Source organism: Dermacentor albipictus, chromosome 1, assembly GCF_038994185.2.
Source record: "Dermacentor albipictus isolate Rhodes 1998 colony chromosome 1, USDA_Dalb.pri_finalv2, whole genome shotgun sequence".
NCBI classification, from domain to species: domain Eukaryota; kingdom Metazoa; phylum Arthropoda; class Arachnida; order Ixodida; family Ixodidae; genus Dermacentor; species Dermacentor albipictus.
Genome location: NC_091821.1, coordinates 126,647,147 through 126,672,814, shown reverse-complemented (window position 1 = coordinate 126,672,814; position 25,668 = coordinate 126,647,147). Strand labels below are relative to the sequence as shown.

The 25,668-nt window shown below is 44.5% G+C and overlaps 2 protein-coding genes across 2 annotated transcripts; one reads left to right on the top strand and one right to left on the bottom strand.

The window, feature by feature from the left end:
* The first annotated feature begins 12,019 nt into the window (after window positions 1–12,019).
* LOC135917589 (myb/SANT-like DNA-binding domain-containing protein 1) lies at window positions 12,020–14,202 on the top strand. Its single transcript, XM_065451141.1, has 3 exons — window positions 12,020–12,634; window positions 13,360–13,522; window positions 13,882–14,202. The coding sequence occupies exons 1-3, from the start codon at window positions 12,390–12,392 to the stop codon at window positions 14,185–14,187; spliced, it is 714 nt and encodes a 237-aa protein (XP_065307213.1). The 5' UTR covers window positions 12,020–12,389; the 3' UTR covers window positions 14,188–14,202.
* Window positions 13,537–16,200, bottom strand: LOC135917588 (uncharacterized). Its single transcript, XM_065451139.2, has 2 exons — window positions 15,229–16,200; window positions 13,537–14,810 (listed from the first exon to the last, which is right to left on the bottom strand). The coding sequence occupies exons 1-2, from the start codon at window positions 15,903–15,905 to the stop codon at window positions 14,231–14,233; spliced, it is 1,257 nt and encodes a 418-aa protein (XP_065307211.1). The 5' UTR covers window positions 15,906–16,200; the 3' UTR covers window positions 13,537–14,230.
* Window positions 16,201–25,668: the final 9,468 nt, after the last annotated feature.

The window sequence follows — 25,668 nt, the reverse complement described above, 5'->3', positions numbered from 1 at the left end:
TTGTTGATGCAAACTCTACAGTTTGTCAATAGGCCAGGGTCGATAAGGTTTCTATTTCTTTTTGCTTCCTCCAATTTTATTTATTTGTTCAGACAATTATATTTATAGATTCCGGTATCTTTTACAAGATCTTAACAGGGTGAGAACATACAAGTAGATTCATACAAATATACAGTTCAAGCAATCATGCCGATGCTTGAATTCAACACTCAAAAAGGACAGATTGCATGAAAAAAGAAGCATAGAAACTATGTGCGATTGAGCCAAGATTGATTGTGTGCCTGAAAACTGCATCAAGAATTTAGTCTAATTACTTCATCAGGAAGTTTATTCCAATCAACTATTGTTCTTGTAAGATAAGAGCATTTGAAGCAGTTGCTATGCGGTGTTAACGGTTTCCCTGCTAGAGGGTGTTTATGATGAGTATCATAACCAGTTAAGGGTGTTAAAATGTGCGAGGTACCAGTATAATAGTGGCCCTTCATTAGCTGAAAAAAACGAATTTGAATCGGGAAGCACGATTTTGTTCTGTAATCGAAGAGAAGCCACAGTGATTAAGGAGGCCTGTTATAGAAATTTGAGCCCTTCACACCCTCCGCATAACCCCCCCCCCCTAAATCGGTAAATAAATCGGTAAACTTTTTTTTAATTATTTCTAATTTTCTACATTTATTTTTCTGTGGGTGCCCCAAATAATCGTTGCATATTCTAAAGTAGGACGAACTATTGATGTCTGGAGGCGGACAGCTGGTGCCAAGTATTTTAACCGCGTTCTGAGGTTGAGCAATTCGCGAAGACAATTAGTCATTACAGTGTCGGTGTGTTTTGAGCAGGAAATATTGTGAAATATTTGTATGGCCGATATATTTATAGTGAGATACTTCAGAGTTATAAGTGTTCCGGGCAAAATATGGGAAGAGAATGGGCTTTTCCTTTAGTGTTATTCTCATAGAGGCGGTGTTTTCATAGTTAACAGACATTTGCCATTGATGCCGCTAACCAACTATTTTGCCAAAGTTGCTATTTAGCATGATTTGTTCTTCGGATTAGGCAATTTTAGCTTATAGTATACAGTCATCCACATAAAGCTTAATTTTGACAGATACATTCCTGCCAGTGTCATGTATATAAAGGAAGAATAACAGAGGACCCAGCACGAATCTCTGGAGAACGCCACAGGCAACAAATAATGTGTCGCAGTTATCCTAACTTATTGGGAGCTGTTGCTTAGGTATGCTTCTATCTATTTTAATAGCTTATTGTTTGTGAGTAACAAACTTAATTTGTAATTTTTATTTGCTGTTGGTTACGTTGTCGAATGCTTTACTGAAATTCATGAATATAGCTTCGCTTTGTTTTGTATTATTTATTCTGTTGCAAAATAGTGAATCGATTCTAGTAACTGACTGTTTGTGGTAGAGCCCTGCCGAAATCCATGTTGAGCGTTCGTCAATACGCAAGGCTCATCAAAAAAACCAATTACAGGCTTATAGATTATGTGGTCGAAATTTTTGCATGTTGCCGAAGTCAGAGAAATTGGTCGATATTATTTTATACAATTCTTGCGTTCCGATTTATGTAAGAGTTTATTTTTGCTGTTTTCGAGTCATAGCGAAGCATGCCATCCTGAAATGATTTACTAAACAAAATTTTAGGGTATTTCGAGCATTACTAGGCATAGTGTTTTAAGAAGGCATTTGGTATACCACCTGCACCGGAGTTTTCTTTTCGGCAATTTTTAGCAGTAAGTGGCATATACCGTGATCAGAAATAACAATATCAGGAATGGAAGGCTAATCCATGTAAACATAAGGCAGACAACTTCTATCCTTCCTGAATAGACTGCTGAAATGATTGTTAAATACAGAACATGCAACCTGCTCATTGTGGACAGTATTACCGCCTATTATGGACATATCGGAAAGGGAAGAAGAATGAGTCATCGTCCTCCAGAGTCTTCGAGGAGGCGTTTTCATAAAACTAGGGAGCTGTACATTAAAGAAATTACGTTTGTAATTCATGATCATTTCATTTAAATTATTCGACGGTTCCTCAATGACCCTATCTTAATTTGTTCAAATTTTCAGTTTTGCGGAACTTTTAGGCCGTATATGTTTGCATTGGTTGAGCAACATCTCGCGAGAGATCCAGGGATTCCGACCCGTGGCCTTCCTCGCAATCCTTAGAACAAACTGTGACAGACAGTTGAATATAATGCCTTTAAATTAAAGCCACACATCGTACATGCTAGCAGTGTTCTTCTTTACGTTATCCGGATGAAATGCTCGCGTATCAATTCCAGACGCGTCATCTGCACGAGAAAAATTTGGGTTACACTGGATCTTATCATTTTTACTGCGAGGGGCACATTGCTACGACAATACTACTGCTTGGTGATCTGAAATGCCGTCTGTGACCATACATGAGACGTCTTCTTGTATATTTGCACTCACAAAAAAATATCTAGGGAATTACATTGGAATCTTTGTGGCTTCTAGTAAAATGTTAATCTACCTGTACTCCGTCAAAAATAAAAGCAATATCAATGATTTCACTACCAATATTTGTGGTGGAGCGGGACGGGAATGTGCTCCAGTCGACATTCGGCAGGTAGCTATCACGGGTTAAGATTAGTTTATCTATCTGCTTGTTTTTATTGAGTGTACATGTTTTCCCTTAAGCATTCGACGTCAGTAACAGGCGAGTTAGGGGTCTGTATGCGGCACCAAGAATGTATTTGACATTGTTAATACAAAAGTTGCAGAAAACGCTCGCTAGTTCCGAGGTGTCGGGCATTCTTAACATTTGAAGGAAATGTTTAAAAAGAATTGCTACACCTCCTCCTTTTCTGTCGAAGTCTTCGCGCAATATCTTGTAGTGTATTGGGAAAAATTGGCTATTATGCATATCACAATTTAACCAGGTTTCCGTCAATACTGCCATATCAGGGTCAAGCGAGAAAACGATGCTTTCAGGCTGTGCTACTTTGTTGATAACGCTCTTGCTGTTAACGATTAAGATGGGGAAAGGTGATTGGAAACGGTTATCATGTTATTTGGTCCTTCTTTTTAGCTTACAGCGTTTGTCGTTTGCCACATCATACACAAACATTTCACCATCTATGCTGCATTTATAAAAAATTATTTTAGCTTTGGCGCTTTCATCACGTTCTTGTGAGCATTGCAATAATTTTTTTCTTCTTTCACGAACATTCAAGGAAATGTCCTGTGTTATAAAAAGCATTGTCCCAGCTTTTTTGTTCGCTTTGAGTACTGAACTTTTATCGCGAGAGTCCGAGAACGTTAAGAGCACGGGGCGTGCTTTTTCTTTCCTAGCCGGTGACCTCTTTCCATACTATTAATAGTAAGTCCAAGCCTTTCCTTGAAAACACCTTTTTGACCTCATTCAAGAGATTGTCGTTTGACTCCCCGTCTTCTTCATTTGGGCAGTACACGATCTAATTGTTTCTTCTACCTCTGTTTTCTAGTTCATCTCCTTTACATTCCATACTGGATACGTTGTATTGCAAATCGGTTGCTGTTTTCTTGACATTAGTTATATCAGTTTCCAATAAACTTAAAGTGCTTGGTTGAGTTCTGTTTTAGTTGATATCTGTTTCAATTGCACTCTGTTTAGACAGTACATCATTGATAGAGGCACTCATGTCACCTTCGCCAGATAAAAGTTAGGACAACACTACCTTTTCCGTTGGTCCAGGGTTTGACTGAATAACCACACATGCCAGATGTCTCGGTTTTAAAGGTAACAAAGCTGTCCCCAGCACTATTTTTAGTCTATAGTCTACTACGCAAACAACCGTGTGGGTAACACAGCAGCAGCAGGAATCGATTATCGGATCGGATGCTGTACTAGTTGTACAAGTAACGTCTAAGTCCAAGTACCTGTGCAAGCAAGAAGAAGCATTCAGGCAACATACTGAAGCTGCTGCTGCATTACCCACTGTCAGGGCGCTGGTACGACGGAGCTTTAATATTGTGGAAGCTTGGCGTCACCGATCCGATGGCGTCACCTGTGGGAGTTGCCGCGCTAGGAGCATCCACGGGAGTTCGCAGAATCGTCAGAGAAGGAAGAACGTTCGCAGGATCTTCACGCCGATCATATGCCTGGACGATAGGGCTGAACCAGTACGAATTGACGGTAATCGCCACAGTTAGAGAGGTGCAGGGCGCACCATGCCCCATGGATGAACGGCATGACCAGTGAAGAAATCCAGCATCTGTGCAAACAACAAGAAGCGTTTAGGCATTATGCTGAAGCTGCTGCTGCAGCATTGCCCCCTCCACTGTAGAGGGTCTGTAGAAACAGTCGCTAAAGTGTTTGTTTCTTTTTGTCTACTTCCCCTTTAAATACAGCCTAAGACGAAGGTCGATACAGTATAGATTTTTGTCCATTCCTAGTCTATACACTGTCAACAGACGAGAGTCGATAAGCTTTTTATTCGTTTTTGTCTAGTCCCGGTTTGTAGATTGTATATAGCCAAAGTTGATAAGCTGTTTGTTTCTATTTGTCCGCTTCTGTTCTATAGACTACCTATGGACAAATGTTGATACAGTCTTTATTTATTGTTTCCATTATTTGTCTATTGACTGTCTATAGACGAGAGTCGATAAGGCCTCCAATATTTTTCACTACTCCAAGCTTATAGATTGTCTATCGACAAACGCTGATAAGGTGTATATTATACACACACAGGTATATACAGGTATATATACACACACACACACACACACACACACACACACACACACACACACACACACACACACACACACACATATATATATATATATATATATATATATATATATATATATATATATATATATATACATGTATATTTTAATGAAGGCCGGACCCCTGCCGAAACGTCAATAAACCGCTTCATACACGCGTCTACTTCACTGTGAATATTTACCCGGACCTAGAACTGCTTTTATTCTGGTATATATATATATATATATATATATATATATATGTGTGTGTGTGTGTGTGTGTGTGTGTGTGTGTGTATATATCACCAAGGAATCAACACGACGTACGTGAAAACATGGTACACACGCCAAGAAGTTTGATACTAAGAAACAACATGTTTCCACTTACGTGGTGTTTATTCTCTAGTGCTACACCAAACCAGCCAGCGTGCTTTGCTAGCCGCCACCACACACCACATGCAGGGTGTTTCACCGAAGACTTTCGAATATCATTAACAGTTGCCTGTTGCAGATATCACAATTCTAGTTCATGAGCTGGTCTACGCGAAGCGGTGGACAGTACTTGCGCAAATAATTGAGATGCAAAACCGACTAACGAATAAAATATTACAAATTAAGTTTTTATGTAATTGCATTATGGCACATATTGCAATTTGCACATTCTAGCAGTGGAGCTCACAAGGCGGATCCACTTGGAACGAATTTTCAAGATGACACCAGTTTCGAAATATAAATTGCCGCACTTTACGGAGGCGTACCATATAATTTGTTAACAAAACGTAATTTCATTCACTGAAACACAGAATTAACTGGAACGCCAATGCATTTCTCCGCAAAGTTCGGGAATTTGTATTTCGAAACTGGTGTCGTCCGCAGAATTCGTTCCAAGTGGATCAGCCATGCGAAATCCACGGCTTGAATTTGTAAATTGCAATATGGGCCGTAGGATAATTAGCTATAAAGTTTATTAATGGATTCTTGTTTAGCGTTTGAGTTTTTTGTGCAAGTAGTATCCGCCGCTTCGAGTAGACCAGTTCATAAACTAGAATAGAGCTTTACAAATTTTTTTTAAAATTTGAAAGTATTAGATGAAACACCCGCTATATATATATATATATATATATATATATATATATATATATATATATATATATATATATATATATATATATATATATATATATATATGGCCACGGGACTGCCGCTCGAGGCACGCACATTGCATGTATTCGCGAGTTTGTTGCATGCCCAGAAAAACATTTTTATGTAGCACGTTTTGAGCAACAGAAAGCTGTATCGGGAGTTTGTCACATTGCTCTATAATTTTCTCCTTGTGACTTTTCAATTAAGACTAATTACCTAATTAGGGGAGCGCAAAAAATAAACTGAGTGCTTCAAATCAACAGCAAAAATTGCCTTTGTTCTGTCCAGCTACATTGCGTCTGTATATTTTGAAGTTCGGCTCAATTTAAGTGAAACACCCTGCATACTTCTTTGCAATTCGAATTATTCTCCACGGTTTTCTATATGACCACCGATGAAGGCCATGGGGTGGCACGTCACCAAAGGTCATGTTACCTTGTTCGAACAGCCCGTATACCCATTGTGGTAAGGCGTGAGATGAAGTAGAAAACAGCTGATACTGTAAAAGTCCTATTGCTATAGATTGACTATAACTTTGTCTAAAGATTCACTACAGACAAAGGTCGCCCATTGGTGGCCCAACCCGTGTACGTTGTAGGCAAGCACACATACCGGTGGATAATACGGAGCTACGTTAGATATTAGCCACTGGAGTTGTATACTGCTGAGATTGCTTTAGAGCATATGTGTAGATTTTAGCATACGCATAGTGGATATCTCCGCATTTATTGATCATATGACATGAGGTACGTAGTCGCTCTCGGGAATCGCAAGACAGTGTTCACAGTTGTCGTAGCATGAGCTTTGCGGCAGTAGAATAAAGAAAACAAAACGCCGATCCAATCCTGATAACAGATGTTATGAACGCCAAATTTAGCTACAAGTGGATTGCAAACAAGCATCACGCTAACAGCACACAGACTCGTAATGTTCGTAGCTGACAACACAGACTTTCTGAGTGTGCGATGAGCCCATGTCGCACGTGTCGTGTGCGCCTTGTGTGTCTTCCGATAATAGATACATTTAACGTTGCCCTCATATCTCTGCCGCGTCACTAATATCGGGTGGTTTTTCATAGGCTATCCGGCTCAATAACGTCATCAAAGTTTCTCACCCACTTAAAATAAGTGCCAAATCCTCTGAACCCAGTCAGTACTTCGCAGGGGGTATTCTTGTGGGCCGAGCATATGCGTACGTAATTAGTGTATTGATTGATTCGACCTATGATTGGAACAGAAAACTTGCACTAACATCTGTGCAGGTATCCCATTTGGCAGTACGCTGGAAGATATGCCAGAAATGCATTGTATTACTCATCGTCGTTGGCAGTGACGCGAGCGCCTGACGGGCCTTGTAACGGCTTTCACAAGCACTGAACTCATCCAAGTGCGCGTTTCAGTTCCGTACGATAGCCCACATCGTTTGTAATACAACGCGCTAACGCCTTTGCTTCATCCATGAAAAAAAATTGAAAAATTGAAAAAAAAGCAAACCATTTCTCGCGCATGGCCCACAGAGAGACAGAGAGAGAGAGAGACAGTAATGAAAAAGAAAGGGCACTCGGACTTTTCAAAGCGCGCACACCCTCGTAGCCTGAGTGGCAGCTTGAGGGGTTTTAGTGGGACTCAACGGCGGCTCGCTATCTTTCCGAGTCAATTAGAATTCTCAACGACTGCGCGAGGTACAAACACTTGTTGCTGCGATGTGCGGTGCCTGCCTGTACCTTGGTACCTGTGTATTAGCGTCTTCTTTGTGGCATGGCACGTGAACTACACTGAACGTTCGGTTTTTTTTTTTTTTTCGCCAATAGCTCGTGATTAGGTGAGCGCACTTGGTAGAGAGAACCGGCTGCATGTAGTGTAGGCGACTCGGGCATAGTGTCGGTTTGTCGTTTACATGGTTTGATAACGCGCCTTTGTTCTCGCTTCAGCGACATGGAATTTGCTAAGGCAAGAAATCAATCACCAGTGCCGATTTTAGCGTCATAGTCGATGTGCATAACAAAGAAAATCCACCATGTTTTACCTAGATACTGAGCAGCCAGTGCGGGTAATCTCAATTAGTGGAGCTTAATCGGGCCGCCATGAACGCTGCGCCGCATGTGCAGGGAAATTGTCGTGACACGCTTTACGTATTAACCTCCACATGGTGGTAACATGAGGAATTTTGAAACGGAGACCTGTAGCTGAATAAATGTTACCGTACTCGGATGAAAGGCCGTGTTTGCGTGGCATGCATCAGCAATGCGTGCGCTGCTATTTTCGTATTGGGTAAAAGTAGCAGTATTTTTAAGGCTCTTGGGAACCTTAAATATATGCAAATCTAAATATATGCAACCGCAAAAGCTTTCGTAGAATGGAACCTGCGATGAGCTCACTCACTCTTAGCTTCGCATCTTAGGCGAAAAAATTAGAGAACAATAAATTAGACGCTCAGGGAAGCACTTTTACGCGTTTCAAACTGAAAGCATTGGGTTTGACGATAGTTGGTCGATTTCCTTTTCTTTGCGGGCGTCTTTTGTGCACAATTTAGCAGCAGGCGTTGTTTTTTGGGCTATTTGAAAAGCATTAAGTGCCTTTCGATGCTTTGGCGTTATGCAGTTCACGTGCTGTTATTCACTAGGCAGCCGCTGGCGCAGATTCGAAATTTTACTATCGTGCATGGTATGAAGCCCTTGATGTGCATAATAATTTTCCGGTGTTTATTACTGTTGCATTTAGTTACGCCATCTTGGACACACTGTATACTAGATGCATTGAACAAACGAAAAAAGAGCCAGATTATCCATTTGGTAGTCTTTTTCTGATAGATAACCGGGGTGTCTAACCACTGGGAAACTCTGGAAAACCGGGAATTCTCAAGGATTTTGAATAAGCTGAAATAACTCACGGAAAACTCAGGGAATTCGTTCTAATATCAGGTAAAATTACCTGTAATTCTTTTGAATGCGAACGAAAGTCGCGCTATTGCTGGCGCGATTAACAGAGAGGAATCGAAACAAATAGTATCTGACGCTGCGCAATCGGCTGGAGAAGTCACCAATGTACAGTCAACAACCGATTTTCCGGACAAACCCGATAATTCGGACGCCCTCACGGCACTACTCTGTACCCCATAGACTCAATCTTAAGAACGTCTGAAATTTCGGATGAAAAACTTTTTGCCGTCTGACTTTCCGGACTTTTTGCCTTGATCGCAGCTCCGAAACGACATTAATCAAAACCACCACCACCGTCATTTTGATTACTTCGCTGCCTCGAACCGGCGCTATCGCACGCAAATCCGCTGGTAGCCGTAGCCACCACCGCGGCAACGCTAGGCATATGAACTTGTCATTAAAGCAGCACGTTCTTGTTACAGCACCAGCAGCAGTTGTGACTGTTTATTTGTTCACCATGCTATAAAATGAAACATTGCAGATTAGCAATGAATTGTATTGATAATCAGTCATTAGTCATAGTTACAGCGCATTGAGCATTGACTTAGGCGGTTTGAGCAAATAGATAATGCTGCTTAATGAACATACAAAGAATACACAATTGTTATATTTGCCTAACATTGTTGCAGCTGCCTATTTGCATCATACAGTTGCAGCACCTTTGGAACATATGACACGAAGGTCAAGGCCAGCCTGGTGACCTTGCTTGCCAAGAGGAAGTAGTCTGTAAATCTGTAATTATCTCTTTCAATCATAGCGTAAGACCTGCATTAAGGAAATTAATATATGGTGCAATAAAAAGAGGTAATTCAGCATCGATGCACTTGTTTTCTTTCTTGCAGTGCATGATTCAGCAGTAGTGGAATTGCTTCAATTTGTTTTCTCTTTATACAACATATGAGAGTGCAGCTCTTTCAGGAGCACTATTAAGCTATTGAAATTTTTATGATAAAAAAAGAAGAGAAAGTCGTCGACGGTGAAGACGACGAAGCGGCAGCAGCCTCTCGGGATTCTCGGCTGCTGTTTACATACGTCTTGTGAATACATCGTGTAAGTAGTTATATACGCGTGACATTTTGGTGGAGGTGCGGGGTACGCGTCTTCGTCACGGTGCTTCGCAGTGGACGTCTCACCCATCCTGGGACCATGCTTCCAGTGGAAGGCACCGCGTCTGCAGCTGCAAAGCCGGCTACGCATACCAATTGCGTTGTTCTACCTCAGCCGCGAGACCCCGGCAAGTTCACCGGCCTCGATGGTGTTGACGTAGGAGAGTGGTTGAAGATGTATGAGCGCATCAGCAAGGTGAGCAGTTGGGATCCGACCATAATGCTGGCCAATGTCGTGTTCTATCTCGACGGAGCACCGCGACTGTGGTTTGACGCAAACGGGGAAGAAGTAGCCAGCTGGGACTTGTTCAAATAAAAGCTGTCCGACGTTTTTTGGCAAACCGACCAGTCGGCAACTAGCCGCCAAGCAACAACTCGCCACGCGTTTCCCAACTGCTACCGTGTCGTATCTCTCCGACATTCAGGATGCCCTAGACCTCTGTCATAAAATCGACACGTCCATGCCAGAGGCGGACAAGGTTGGACACATTATCAAAGGCCTCGCTGGTCTTCTGGTCCTTCTGGTCTTTAGAAACTTATCGACTGTAGACGCCATTATGATGGAAAGCCGCCGTTTCGAACATGCGAAGAGTCGCCGTATATATAATCAGTTTACACGGCTGAGGCCCTTACAGGTTGAGGCCCTTACAGGGCTTAGGAAAGATTGTATAGCCGTATTGGTAGTGTTGGGTGATTTCCTTGAAGGTAAATAATGGATTGGGGTCGGAGTCCACAGAGACGGGAGGCGAAGGTGATGCCCGGAGAGTGAGCGCGCGGGCAGCGGCGTCGGCCGCTTCGTTGCCCTCTAGACCATACTATCGTGCGGGGCGCGGGGACCCCGAGATAATTGCTGCCTTGAAGTAAGCGGTACGCCAAATAGGGAAAAAAGCCCCTTTCGATGTTTCTGCAGGCCCCTCGTGAGTCACTAATAATGACCCGCGAGTCCTGATCTGCGGCGGCGAGCGCGATGGCCACCTCTTCCGTATGTGTTATGTCTTGTGCTTTGAACGTAAGGCCGTTCACCGCGGTGTTTTGGTGGACGACTGCGGCCGTATACCAACCACCATGGTGTGGTCCGGAGGCGTCCACGTAGAATACTCCGTGCTTGTTCCCATAGGAACGTGCCAACGCTTCCGCCCGCGCGAGGCGCCGGCCACTATGGTCGTCTCGTGTCATGTTGGCCGGAAGAGGGCGCACGTGCATGGCGTATCTCCAGACTTCCGGGATGCGCACGCGCTCTTCCGTCAGTGTTGGATGGCGGATGTGTAGTCGGGCAAGAAGGCGGCGACCCGACGACGTCCTTGAGAGTCTTGTGTAGTGGTTCGTCAAGTGTGCTTCTTGGAGTTCCGCGAACCATTCCTAGGCCGAGGAGGGGCTGGTTGGATGTGTTGATCGGGAGGTCGACAGCACGCTTGTAAATTTTGCGGAGAATCGCTTCGTCATACGCGACTCGTCAATTCTCGGTAACTGCCCGAAAGCTTTTTTTTTTCTCTCTCTTTTCCTTTTCCACGCTCATTTTAAGTGCTGTTCAAATTGGCCGAAAATATATCATGTATCTAGCCGTCTTCATGGCCGCATGTGTACGGGAGACTCCGAAACCACGATGTTAGAATCACTGAGAAATACTATGTTGGGTCACCTCCTGTGATCACCAAACCAATATATCGCGGATACTTCAAGCATGTTTTCAGGCATGTAGTATACTCTGGGCTGGAATTCTTCGACATAAGATGGCCTGACAGCCCGCAGGGTTGTTTGACTGAGCTAGCTTGGATGCTCCGTTGCCACAGTCAGGAGATTGCATCCTCGTGCTTTTTTTTCTTTTTTTTCTGAAGGTGATAAGCTCGAATTCACCTCCCCCAGTACACTTCAACTCCAGTCTTGGAGTAGTATGCAGTGTGTCTGTGCTTGGAGACACAGGAAAAAACGCCGAGAGCTAGTGGGGCTACACTAATCCAGTTACAACCAAATTAGGCATGGCCACTTAATTACAACAAGACACTCCCTCACCAGAACAGGAATTAGCCTCCCTAGTGCAGAATTTGGCCACTGCCTCCCAAATGAGTCATTCGCTTAACCAATGACCCTTATACCCCTGTCACACGAGCACTTTAAAGGCATTTGAAGAAAAAGACATCTCACACAAAGGAGTTGCATCCGCAGACACACGCCAAAGTTTAATCTCTTTTTCAGAAGCGGTCTTTTCCGAAACCGGAGATCACCGATCTCTTTTACGGCTGGAAAGGCGTAGCCTCCAACGCAGTGGGCACCAGTAATTATCATGCAATAAAGAAACGAAGCAAAAGTGCATTTTTATTTCAAGTGTACACATCACAAAAAAGGGTTTTGTCTTTCGTTGAACCTTAAGTAGGCGCAGTTTTGCACTTTTTGCACGGCACTCTCGTAAGCAGTTCGAAAATATCACGTGACGCTAACAGACGATGCAAATTCGCGCCATTTTCTGCGACCATGGCTACGGCGAGCGGTACCGACGAACAGCCTCCGGCACGCCAAAGAAAACCGCGGGTACAGTGGTCGGAGAGAGACACCTGGGCGTTAATCAAGTTATGGGAAGACAACCTGCCCTCGCTGCGTGCGCAGAAGCACAACGGAGGCGTTTACGATGGCATTGCACAAGCATTGACGAGCATGGGTGTACCTCGCACAAAGGCGCAAGTGCACAGCAAGATAGAGAACCTGGGACAGACCTACAGGTAAGACAAAGCACAGCAGTAAGCTGTGAGCGCTAAATTTACCTTGAAGCGGCTTCAGGCTGTGGTCGCAAGCTGCAAGCTCTCGTTTGTGGTGTCGCGACCTCAGCATCGAACGTTGTTTCCGTAGTAGGCAGCGACGGAACCCTAATCTAGCGGACGGAGCCGTAGTAACGAAGGTTTTAAGGCAGAGACCCTTCATTTCAGCTAGCGTCGAATTTTGCAGGGCTGAACTGCGCCCTGCACACACGAAAGTCGACGACGCGCTAAAGGCTGTTTCTGCAATTCCTTTACAGTGCGAGTCGGTCTGAGTAAACGCAAATTCGCCTTCACATGCGGCGAAGAATGACAACCCGCGCAGGTCGTCAATAGCATGATTTCGTTCGTCACAAGATAACGGGAACCTTAACTTATGGACAGGCGCATTTCACATTATATTGTACGCCTTCTCACGGCAACATATAATACGAAGCAGGAAGTCGTCTGCATGTTTTCATTTCTGCAGATGTGACTACGGTTTGCATTTTTCTCGGACCATGCGCAAGCGTTGTTCTCAGACAAGAAAACATGAGAAACTTTAAATTTTTTCGAGTAAAAAGGGTTACCTTCGCTTCTCAGGCTTTCTGTACCATCAAGTCGCGTTTGTATCTATCGGCAAACGTTTTGCTCTGTGTATATCTTTACATTTTGAGTATATAAAATTTTAGTTCTTTCGTTTTCTTATCCAGGAGCTGCCTGAAACACATGACAACAGGGTCATCACCGCCGAGCTGGCCATTCTTCTCCGAAGTCCATAGGTTTCTAGGATCCCTGCCTGTTCACGATACATCTTTAATGGAAGAGGCTGGGTGCAGCGAGAGCACAACAAGCAGCACTGCCTCCGTCGAAGAAGTAAGAAATGCATAGTGGAGACTATATATGCTTTATTACAGTCAACTAAATTTCAAGACATAATGTAGCATCAGCTGTGCTGCCAAGCCCATAATCTGCACAACCCTGCAGTGTAGCGGACTGCTCTTGTTAATACTGTGGTTCATTTCTGCTTGTGCTCACGCGCTGTTCATTTTGCAAGCTTGGCAGTGCGCTGTTTGGAGAATAAAAAAAATGCAGACTCTAAAATAAAAAAACGTGAATACATACACGCAAGGAGAGGCAGCTCTCTTGCAAGTAAAAACCCTGAACTAATTGTTTACCGCTTCACACATCAACTAATGTGGTCAATGTATTTCGGATCCCTTCTTCAAACGCAGCTGATCTTCGACATGCTTGATTCCGGCTCTGCTTCTTGTGAAGACGTCGCCGAAGATTGTTCACCTTCCGAGTCGCCAGTACAACAGGTTGAATCCAGGAACCTCGCAAGTGGCAGTTCCGAATGTGCCCGCAGGAAGAGAAGGCAACCGGCTGGCGACTTTCAAGAAAGGATGCTTGAGGAGCAGCGACGGCAGAGAGAGCAGTTTGCTGATGCGCACAAAATGGAAATGGATCTCCGTAAAGAGGGGCTCAAGTTGCAAGAGAAACTTGTAGATGCAATGTTGAAGTTTTTTAGTAAAAACTGACATGGTGTTCCACAATTGTTGCTGATTCTTGGGACTCTTGCGTTCAGTTCCTTCGCTTGTAATATTCCACAAGTGCTGTCCTGATGGCGGATGCATTTCCAATTTCAGCTTCTGTTCTGCGTGATGGCTGTGGAAATGTAGCATTGGACTGCTGCACCTCACTTAACCACTGTGGGTGGACACTGTCGTTGAAGTGCTCGCAAATGTTATTGAGCACGCAGCATGCTCGTATAGCCAAACGGGCATTGCCAACAGAACACTCCATTCTTTTCGCAATGAAACGGAACCGGGCCTTTAGCCTTCCGAATGCGTTTTCAACTATCCTCCTTGCTCCAGATAAATGACAGTTGAAATTCCTTTCAGCTTCACTGATGACAGTTCGGTGTCCAAATGGCTTCATGAGGTTTGGGGTTAGTGGAAATGCTTGATCGCATAATATTATCGGTGGGACTGCTGTGGTACCCACTGCGGCAACAGGTGCTTTGAAAAGGGGACTGTTGACAATCTTCGACAGCCGTGAAACACCAAACACATGTGCGTCGTGGCAGCGTCCTGGGGCACCGACATTGCAGTATCTGAATCGATACTTGTGGTCGACCAATGCTAGTAGGATAATACTGTGCCTGCAAGAAAAAACAAAGTGCAAAGTGAATAAAGGTTAGTGCAGCATGGCACTGCTGAGTTCACTGCCTTTAGTTACTGTGATGCGATTTTACAGTTTGCTTTTATTAATAGCTGTGAGTGCAGCTCGGATTACATTATTTCACATAATGCCACAACCGGTCGCTGTTAGCGTACTCTACATCGTATAGGAGTTGCAGTCCTGCGGAGAACTCTTTTCGTCGTCGCATTAAAATTGTCGCTGCTAAACACTGCAAGACTGCGAACCAAATTACGCGTTTTCTTAAGAGCTGCTGGTAAAATTGAATAACATTTTACTTAGCAATAAAATATGGGTCAGTCAGTTACTTTTTTTTACTACTATAAAAATGGGCCCAAACAGAACACTTACATGAAATAAGTTAAATCGTGGCCACTTACCAACCCTTGTAGTTGTAGTAGTCGGTGGCGTACTTCTTTGGAGGCGAAATAGGGAAATGGCAGCCATCAAGGGCACCGACAGCTTGAGGGAAATCGCACACGGCTTCGAACTCTTGGATGTGCCTAGGCATTTCCTCTTCAGTAATCATTCTGATCCAGTCACTTTCGAGCACAGAGACAACAGCTGCGCAAAACTCTCTGTAAATGACGTTGACGGATGAGCGCCCAACGCCGAAGAGGTTTGCCACAGTTCTATCTTCGGCAGAAGAGCACAATTTGTAGAGGCCAATGGCGACACGCTTTTCCGCAGTGATCGGGTCACGCATGTTGGTAACTTGTTTTTCGAGCACATGGCGCAGACTTTCCACGAGAAACCGGAACGTTGAGGGGTTCACTCGAAACGACTGCTTGAAGTTGTGGCCACCGAGGTGAGGCACAGTCTCCTCGAACCACTTTTCGTGGCGGATGAAAGCCCACGTCGATCGGTTGCAGACTCTCGTGGGAAGCGCCAAGGCATAAAATGTACACCCGTTGAGTAGCAACTGCCGCTTAATACGGTCTTTGACTGCCTTTGCGGCGTCTGCTTCGCTCTCTGCAGCAAGAATCCTTGCCAAAATGCATGCTATTTCGACTTTTTCCTTCGTGTCCGTGCAGTCCCCCATATTCTCGACCTCCATGTTGACTCCGATGTAAACAGTGGCCCAAGGTTGCTAGACGAACATGTAAAATTTGCTACTTCTGCGAAGACTCTTGAAGCTACCTTATTAAATCTTCTTTAATTTAACCTTTTCGAATAAACTGTATCTAAATTCACTAAAACAAGCATATTATAGTACGTTTCTAATTTCTATATTGAAATACGTTGGTTTATTCTAACTGGTTTTGTTTCAGAATCTAGCGCCATGCTTTCCATAGCGTGTTCGGAAGGAAACGATAAAAGGAGATCGCCCGCGCCGTGTGTCTGCAGCGCAACTCCTTTTAATTAGAGGTCTTTCAACTCGGTAAAGGACCGCTTAGGTAAAAGAGTTTTTGCGTGCTTGTGTGACAGAGGTATTAGACCCCAGCAGCTGTGGGGCGCTTGCCCAAGGCGGCGGTTGGCCTGTAACGCAGCAGAGGGTGCTAAGAATCTCTGGACCCGGACAGGCCGCCAATGGAAGCTGACGCTTGCAACGTTTAAGACCCGAACCCTCTCGAGTGAAGCTAGCCTAGCAGGACTCTGAGGAACTATCAGGCATTGTTTGGGATATCATTGGCCTTAGTGAGGTTATAAGAAATGGTGAGGCTTATACACGGCTCACAAATGCCCACGTCCTCTACTATAAAGAACTACCAGATAAGAAGCTGTTCGTAGTAGGGTTCCTAATCCATAAGGGCATAGCGGGCAACATCAACGAATTCTAAAGCATCAATGAAAGTGTAGCAGTAGTCGTAATAAAGCTTAATAGGATAGAGGTATAGAATATATGTAGTACAAACCTACGCTCCAACTTCCACTACCGAGGATGAAAAAATGGAAGTTTTATGAAGATGTTGAATTAACGATGCGAAAAGCGCAAGCTCAGTACACTGTAGACGTGAGCGACTTCAGTGCAAAAGTGGGGGAAAAGCAGGCTGGTGAACAAGCAATTGGAAACTACGGCCTGGATTCTAGAAACACTCGAGGGGAGATGTTGATAGAATTCACGGTAAAGAATAAGCTGTGACTAATGAACACCTTCTTCAGGAAGCGTTGGAACAAAATGTAGAACGCGAAAATCCCTAATAGTGAAGCAGCAAATGAAATTGATTTCATACTTTCTGCCCATCACAGCGTAGTGCACGTTGTTGAAGTGTTAGGTAGGGTAAGGTGCAGTGCTCTTAGCTTAGTGAGAGCTAGGATTCACCTCAATTTCAAAAGAGAAAGAGTAAAATTGGTCAAGAAGAAACAGGTCAACCTATACACAATAAGGGTAAAGGCAGAGCAATTTATGTTGGCACTTGCCAACAGATATGGAGCCTTAGAACAGAGAGATGAAGATGACATAGAGGCAATGAATGGCAATGAATGAATGATGGCAATGAATGAATGAATGACAATGAATGAATAATACGTTGGCGTAGTTTCTTCTTATTTTCTAGCACTCCGGTCCAATGGTTTAGGGTAGTAAAGTGGATCTGCTCTTTTGATTAGTATCCTACCTAAATGTGGGGCAAGGATGTCCTTTTTTCGCTTAGCTTTCTTTATGGAGACACATATCTATGCAACTACATTCACAAAATATTTTAGTTGCAGCGCCTGTGCTATAAGAAACTTCGGAATGATCGTTTTAGAGTATGTTAAGCGAACACGGCACCTTGCAAGTCAACAACTTCTTGTTTTTCTATACGTTCTACAAGTTAGAACTGCCAATTTTTGCGTATCTTTCTCTCAGATAACAGAAGGATAATGTAGAAGGACAGAGAGACTTAACAGCTTAGATGAAATATCAAAGATCATAGTGTCTTCTCTTCAAAGGGCCAGGGGACATTAAAAAGAATAGCTACATTTCGAAACGATTGATAGCTCCATAGTCATCCGTAGTTATTCAATGAAAACACAAGTAGAATGTCAAGTTTTACAAGCATATATCGTGTTGGATACAAAATGGGAGATTTGTCGTGCAAAGAAGTGCATGTATTTTGTAGCAAGTATAATCCTGACAGCTTTGTAGTACCACGTGGCACCCCGAAGAAGGCTACAGTATCAATAAAGTGAGAACCGCGAGTTACAAAGCATAGTTTTGAATTTAATAAAAAGAAGAAGATCCTGGGGCCTTGGCCTAAGCATTCTTGCAAGCGCTTGGACACAAAGCCCTATTGCACTTCTTGAAGGCGACTGAAGTGTATTAACGCTTGTTACCTTTCTTTTTACTCATACTGTTGGCCTGTCAGCCGTTACAGGGTGGGTCAAAAGCAGCACTTAAACAATTAGTACAATACATGAATACTCTAATAATACATATACCACAAAAAAAAACAAGTCAATAGCAGTATTTTGGCAATTATTACAGTACATGAATAACGCAGTACATGAACAGGCGAACATAAGCAAACTAAAAAAGATACATAAGCGAAATATTCTGCACATACTTCGATCAATAATACGACTATAAATGGAGTGTTAACAAACGAGCTCACACACACGCAACCCCCAACCAAAAAAAAAAAAAATAAAGCGGCGAGCGCGTATTACGTGCGTACATCTTTCAATGTAGCTGTAAGTTTTACTCAAGTTCTTCTGCGCTGATGCTTTCTCGCGTTAACGCCAGTAATTCATTCCATTCTTTAGTGGTTATTGGGAAGAAGGAAAATGCATAAGCGTTAATGAGCATCTGAGGTATTTTAAAAGTATTATATTTGCTTTTCCGTAGCGTTCTACCCTGTCGTGCTATCACACACTGTTCACTTTTGATGTTGAATGTGTTTTTAGTGAGAAGAAAAAAGAACTTTAACCTAGCTATGCGCCTGCGTTCAGCGAGCATTTCGCAAGTTCAGCAAACTGAGCATTTCGGAGACAGAATCTGTACGAGAGTCACGTGAAAAAATAAACCTTGCTGCTCGACGGTGAGCTCTTTCCAGTCTCTCAATTAACCCTGACTTATAAGGGTCCCAGATTACGCTGGAATATTCTAGCGTGGGTCTAACGCACGTTAAATAAGCTGTTAGTTTTACTTACAGTGAGGCTAACTGCAGTTTCCGTGGCAAGAACCAAAGCTTCTTTTCCAGTTTCGCATATTTTTATAACATGGTTCGACCAGCTTAAGTTCATGGATATATGTATACCTAAGCATTTCAGCACGTCAACCGAGGAAACCACCGCAGAATTCCCTGTGTAATTAAAATCGATAATATGATTTATTTTATTCGTTATGCGCAATAGGACAGTTTCACTCTCATTGATCTTGATTTTCCATTTGTCACACCATTTTTCTATAGCCCTAAGAGCATCACTGAGTAATTGATGATCGTCCGTGCTATTGATTTCTTTGTATATTAAGCAATCATCGGTGAAAAGTCGCACCCTGATACCTTCGTCAACTGCAGAAAAAATGTCCTTAATATATACTAAAAATAGTACAGGACCTAACAGAGACCCCTGTGGGACACCAGACGTCGCATTCAACGGCTTTGATTTAATGTGTTCCACTTCTACGTATTGGGTTCTGCCCTGGAGGTACGCGGTTATCAATTTTACTATTTTAGCGTTTATTCCCATATCAGTCAGTTTCACAATCAATTCTGCATGTAGCACTGTGCCGAATGCTTTCGACAGATCAAGACAGATGGCATCTATCTGTTTCTTATTGTTTAATGTGCTGGCAAAGTCATACATTGTTTCAAGAGGCTGTCTTGTTGTGGAAAGGCGCTGTCGGAATTCCTGTTGGTTGGGAAATAATCAGTTCGCATTTTCGATGTGCGTGTAAATTGACTTGGCTACAACATGTTCTAGGAGCTTGTAGCAAACGCAGTTCAGCAATTTTGGACAATAATTTTCAATTATCTGTCGATCTCCTGATTTGTTCACAGGTATAACCTTTGCCGTAAACCAGTCATCAGGGACTCGGCCTTCCGCAAGTGACGCGTTAAACATAATTTTTAAGTAATGCGTAACCCATTCGGCATACCTACGCATAAATGCATTCGGTATGTTATCGAGGCCTACTGATTTTTTGACGTCAATGTTTACTAGAAGAACTACAATTTCCTCATAAGAGACCTCAACGTCTGGCATCTTTTCCGAGCGAAGCGATGTAGATAGTATGGATTCAGTACTGGATTGTGACGGAACAGAAAACACCGACTGAAAGAACGCGTTGTAAGGAGAAGTAATCCTTGCAGGATCAGTAACTACAGCGTTATCAACTACAATGCTATGTGACTCGTTGTCCTTTTTCGACATGTGATGGCAAAACTTATCGGGAGATGACCTCATGAAATCTATCAATGTTTCTTTGTAATATCTACTTTTGGCTTCAGTAATCATAGAACGCAGTTGTGCAGACGAATACAAAATTCAGACCAATTAGAGATATGGCAATGGAACTGCCGCTCCTTCTCCAGGAAAGCGGCAGTGTTCCACCAGTTTATCAAAAACTCCGGAATCGCTCCGGACGTGATATGCCTGCAGGAGGTCGGGGCCAAGCCGGCCAAACTGCAGGGATACTACACTCTGAGCGATCCTCAAAATTCGAAGGTCGCCACGCTGGTGAGCAAGTCGATAAACGCTCAATTATTAACACTTCCGCCAACTGAGGGAGATACTAATTCCATAGTTATCAGTGTGATGCCAAATAAACGAAGTAAGGCACACACACTAATCACTAATCTGTACAGTCCTCCCAAAAGCAAAGGGAACGACCTACCCCACATTCTCTCAGCAACAAAAGATTTAGCGGGCACCAGGGATAAGGCGGTGATAGTAGGTGACTTTAATGCACCCCACATACTATGGGGATACGCGAAAACGTCGCCCAAAGGGTTCCTACTCGAGCGCACCGCAACGGCCTTGGGCTTACGGGCAATCAATAAGATCGGAAAACCGACGCGCACGGGTAACAGCGTCAGTAGAGACACGGCACCCGACCGTGCCTTTACAATTAACATCAGAGACGCACAATGGGTTTCCTTTGATGAAAATTTGGGAAGCGATCACGACATAATCCGAGTAGCGCTCTCCACGCCCAACATACGGAGAACAATAGGAAAGACTAAATTAACTGACTGGCCTCGTTATAGAAAACTCCAGAGAGCTCTAGAGGAGTCGGATACAGCCCCGACCAACATGCGAGAATGGACCGAATTCCTTCGACGAGCACACGGGGACACCACTAAAGCCATTGAGCGTACAGCGGAGGTGCCGGTGATAGACTCTCACCTGGTCAGCCTATGGGAAGAGAGGCGGAAACTGGCCAAGAGGTGGAAAAGACAACGTCTAAACAAACACCTGAGACAACGCATCGCTCTCTTGGCAGAGCAAGCCCAAGGCCATGCCAACGAGCTCGCTAAAAACGAGTGGGCGACGTTCTGTGGAACCCTGTCAGGAACTCTGGGAACAAGCAGTACGTGGCGAATACTACGAAGCATGCTAGACCCAATGAGCACGCGTACTGAGAATAACAAGAAGCTCCAAATTATAGCAGACAACTTCGAGGGTACAGACCAAGATCTCGTTCATGCGCTTCAGAAAAAGTACATAGGACTCTCACCTGCCACGGGATCCTGCTACGCGAGGAGACAATACGCGGGGCAGGCGAACCCTAAATTAGACGGAGATATAACGTACGCGGAAGTTTATGAGGCGGCACAATCCGCAGTTAAAAACTCGGCACCGGGCCCAGACTCGATCACAAATGCAATGATTCGAAACATGGATTCGGTAGCCCTAGCGAAAATCACAAAGATATTTAATAGCGAGTGCTGGGCCAAGGGAGACTTGCCCCAAGAGTGGAAATTGGCTAAAATAATCATGATCCCCAAACCAAAAAAGAATCCCTCGATTGATACACTACGGCCGGTGTCGCTCACGTCCTGCCTAGGTAAGCTCTATGAAAGGGTTATCCATAGCAGATTGCAGCGATACCTGGAAGAGCGGAGCTGGTTCCCGGACTCCATGATAGGATTTCGCCCGGGTTTATCTTGCCAGGACGCATTCCTCCTACTTAGAGACGAAATTCTAACTAATATACCGTACGGCGACGAGAGACTAGTCCTAGCACTAGACCTTAAAGGAGCCTTTGACAACGTCTCTCACGCCGCAATATTGGAGGAACTCGAACTCGCGGGTTGTGGTGAGCGCACATACAATTACTTAAGAGCGTTTCTTTCCAACCGCGAGGCGAGCATCAGTATTGGCCAAATCACTTCGGATTTATTTAAAATGCCTGACAAAGGAACACCTCAAGGAGCTATATTATCTCCTCTTCTCTTCAACATTGCGATGTGTCGCCTCGCGCGCGATCTGGATCGGATACCCGACCTAGGTTACACGCTCTACGCAGACGACATCACGCTGTGGACGAGCAGAGGTTCACTAGGGGATAAGGAATATACGCTCCAAAGTGCAGTATTAGCGGTGGAGAAATTTTCTAGATGGAGTGGCCTGAAGTGCGCACCCGAAAAATCTGAGGTTATCCGGATACACGCGAAAGGCTACAAATCCAGAGGATCGATTAACATTGTGGTGGAGGGCCAATCAGTCCGAGAGGTACCCACGATGCGAGTCCTGGGTTTGTGGCTTCAGAGCGACGGGAGAGCACTACAGACACTCAAGACCCTCAAATCCACAGCCAACAACATAGCCCAAATGATACGTCGCGTGACGTATCGAAAAGCGGGAATGCGAGAAGACGACACCCTAAGGCTGGTACAGGCCTTAGTGGTTAGTCGAATAACGTATGGCTTACCGTACCAAATCCTGAACAGGAAGGAGGAAAAGCAGGCTGACACAATAATCCGAACCGCTTTCAAAGCTGCTCTGGGCCTGCCTAAATGTACTTCAACGGAGCGCATGTTAGCTTTGGGAGTGCACAATACTTTCGACGAACTAAGGCAAGCCACCCTGATGCGACAGAGGGAGCGCCTCAGCTTCACAAAAACTGGTAGGGCAATATTGGCTAGACTCAATATCCCAGCATACCCCATTTATCTCACAGAGCAGGCCGTACCTCTCCCTCCTTCTATGAGATCCAAAATTACAGTAGCCCCAATTCCAAAGAATATGCATCCAGAGTACAACAAAGAAAGGCGCAAAGCACGTGCACAACACATTCAATCAGCCTACTCTAATAACCATAGGTACAACACGTACTACACGGACGCAGCTCTGTATGCAGAGACGACCGGGCAGCGCTACCAAAGGAGGTACGCCCTCGCAGTCGTGAACGCTATCAGCCAACAGCATATTACCGCGTCGGCCACGGCGGGATCCCCAACCTCGGCCGAAATGTTAGCAGTGGCGATCGCACTCGCTCACGCGGAGCGTTCGCAAAGGGACTCGGTCGTGGTCACGGACTCCCAGGAGACATGTCGCATGTTTCTCAAGGGGCACGTGACTGCGGCTAGCCTCGCGATAATCCCCAGATCCTTCAACCACCATCATCGCCTACTCTGGTGCCCGGGCCACGCGGGGGTACAGGGGAACGAAAAGGCTAACGCGTTAGCTCGAGAGTTGACTAACCGAGCGACGGCGTCCTCTTCTAACCCCACCCACCCGCACTACCCCTCACAAAATTCCACCAATTTAAATGCCAAAGACATCCTTGCTCATCAGCGTGGAGTCCGAAGAAAATACCCGCCGCCTCACCCACAACTTAACGGGGAAGAGGCCGCCGATTGGCGTAAAATACAGACCGGGGTGTTCCCCCATTTAAAATTGCTGAACGCCATGTATCCCACTCGTTATAGGGCCAACTGTCCTTGGTGCGGTGGCATACCTACCCTAATGCACATAACCTGGGAGTGCACTAAGCACCCTCATAGGCCAAACACCAGTAGGACAATGGAGCAGTGGGAGGCACAGCTCGCCCGCTCGGACCTGGCAGGACAAAAGTCCTTAATTAGCCAGGTCAGGCAGGCGGCAGAGGCCAGTGGGGCCCTGGACTGAGAGGCTCCGACCACCCCTCCTTCAAATCTTTATAATTACAATAAAGTTTCTCTCTCTCTCTCTCCGTCTCTGGCGGCTTATTCTACATTTTAGTTGGATGATTTCTCTGTTGATCCAAAGGTTCCGTTTAGCATTCCTCCAGCATTCCTGTGCCGGTGTGTTCACAATGACTGCCTCTTTATTATTTTTCTTATCTTCCCTTGTTACCTATTCTTCTTGGTTTTCCCCTCCCCAAGTGAAGGGTATCCCGCCAGGCACGTCAATTGGTTAACCTCCCTTCCTTTCCCTTCTCGCATCTCTCTCTCGCTCTCTCTTGACCACCTCCCGCATTATTTTACCTCTTATTCAATAGAAATATGCATCTGCTAATCACTAAAAGATTGCTGATTAATAAAGAAGAAATTAACATGAAACAAATGTTGGATGATGGAATGCCCAACTGTAGCGTTGCTGGCTGTTTAGCCTCGGTGAAAACCTTCCATGTTTTCTCACATCGTGCCAATATCATGTCAATGTCATTTTTGGCACTACACAAGCGGGTAGTCTTTGTGCAAAGATTAATTATGCCACGCAGACACAGCGAAGAGGCCGAACTAAGCAAGGACCAGCTTTTTGCCTCTGACGTACGTGTGGCATACGATACATCGGCCAGTCAGTAAAGTGTATCAAAGACCGACAAGATAGACCACCAGAGTGCAACAATAATGTAATCAAACTCACTGTCTGAAAACCTTGCTTTGTATAGTCGGCCGGTTTGGTTTCCCAGTGTAAAACGCTGTTTAAAACCCTGATAGAACTACGGTAGAATGTTCGGAGCCTTAGAGATTCACTGCTCAAAAGATGATTGTGCCAGCAGCCATTCCGAGGTATTCAGTTTCTTGCCGTGATTCTATGACCAATTAGAGGAGTGTGCGATCGGAAGGACGCGAGGGGCTCTTTTTTTGTCTGCTTATGTTGGCCTGGCCTTTTAATGTGTAAAAGGCAAAACGTGTCAGTAGATGCACACACTTGTCTCGTTCCGTTTCCTTGTTTCGTCCCGTCTAATAGAGCAGTTCTATTTAAATCTAATTGATTGCCACATTCTTTGAGCCATTCCTACTGCTTGGCCTACCATATTTTTCTGTCAGCTTGTGATTTTTATTAGAGATTCGCTGCAGGCGATTTGCTTAAAACGTCGCGTCATCTAGAATGCTACTTATTCTGCACGTGTCTGGAACACTGTCCTCTCACTTGGGCGCACAAAGTATACGTGGCTCTTGCAATTTCAAAATTTTTTTTCGACCATTGATTGTTTGTTTCCACTTGCGTAACTGACACCGTATTTTTCTCATAACATCTACTGATGAATGTTGGATTGCTTCTTTATTTCTCTTATTTACTTCCTCAAATCTCTTTCTGGACTGCTTCCCAAATCACGAAGCTCCTGCCTAATATACTTCTTAAAATCCAAGCACGGTTAACTTCCCTGTCTTTCTCTCTCTCTCACACACACACACACGTGAGATCTACGTGGACAAGGCCTTGAGTGCATTTTCCCAATATCCCATTGGCAAAAGGTCTAACGTTCGCAGTTATTTGCGCTCGTCGTACCCCTAATTTAGCTTGCCTGGATAGAGTATTCCTTCAAGACCGACCGCTTGCTTACTCGTAGCCATGGGAACCAACAAAGAGACAGCATTGCGCTCCGAGAATCGCTGATTACGGCCGGCGAAAAGCCAGAACGGCGAAAACAAGCGCCGACTGCCGGGCAGTGTCGACGGTACATGCGCGCCGTTCCTGATGAATATTAAAGCGCGCGCGTGCGCCGGCCTATGGGCGGG

Bases quoted from the DNA above. Each gene is read 5' to 3' on its own strand.
- LOC135917589 (XM_065451141.1), top strand. From the start codon at position 12,390: ATGGCTACGGCGAGCGGTACCGACGAACAGCCTCCGGCACGCCAAAGA. The intron at 12,635-13,359 runs GTAAGACAAAGC...TTTCTTATCCAG, and splicing joins AACCTGGGACAGACCTACAG to GAGCTGCCTGAAACACATGA. The intron at 13,523-13,881 runs GTAAGAAATGCA...CTTCAAACGCAG, and splicing joins GCACTGCCTCCGTCGAAGAA to CTGATCTTCGACATGCTTGA.
- LOC135917588 (XM_065451139.2), bottom strand. From the start codon at position 15,905: ATGGAGGTCGAGAATATGGGGGACTGCACGGACACGAAGGAAAAAGTC. The intron at 14,811-15,228 runs GTAAGTGGCCAC...TTTTTCTTGCAG, and splicing joins TACTACAACTACAAGGGTTG to GCACAGTATTATCCTACTAG.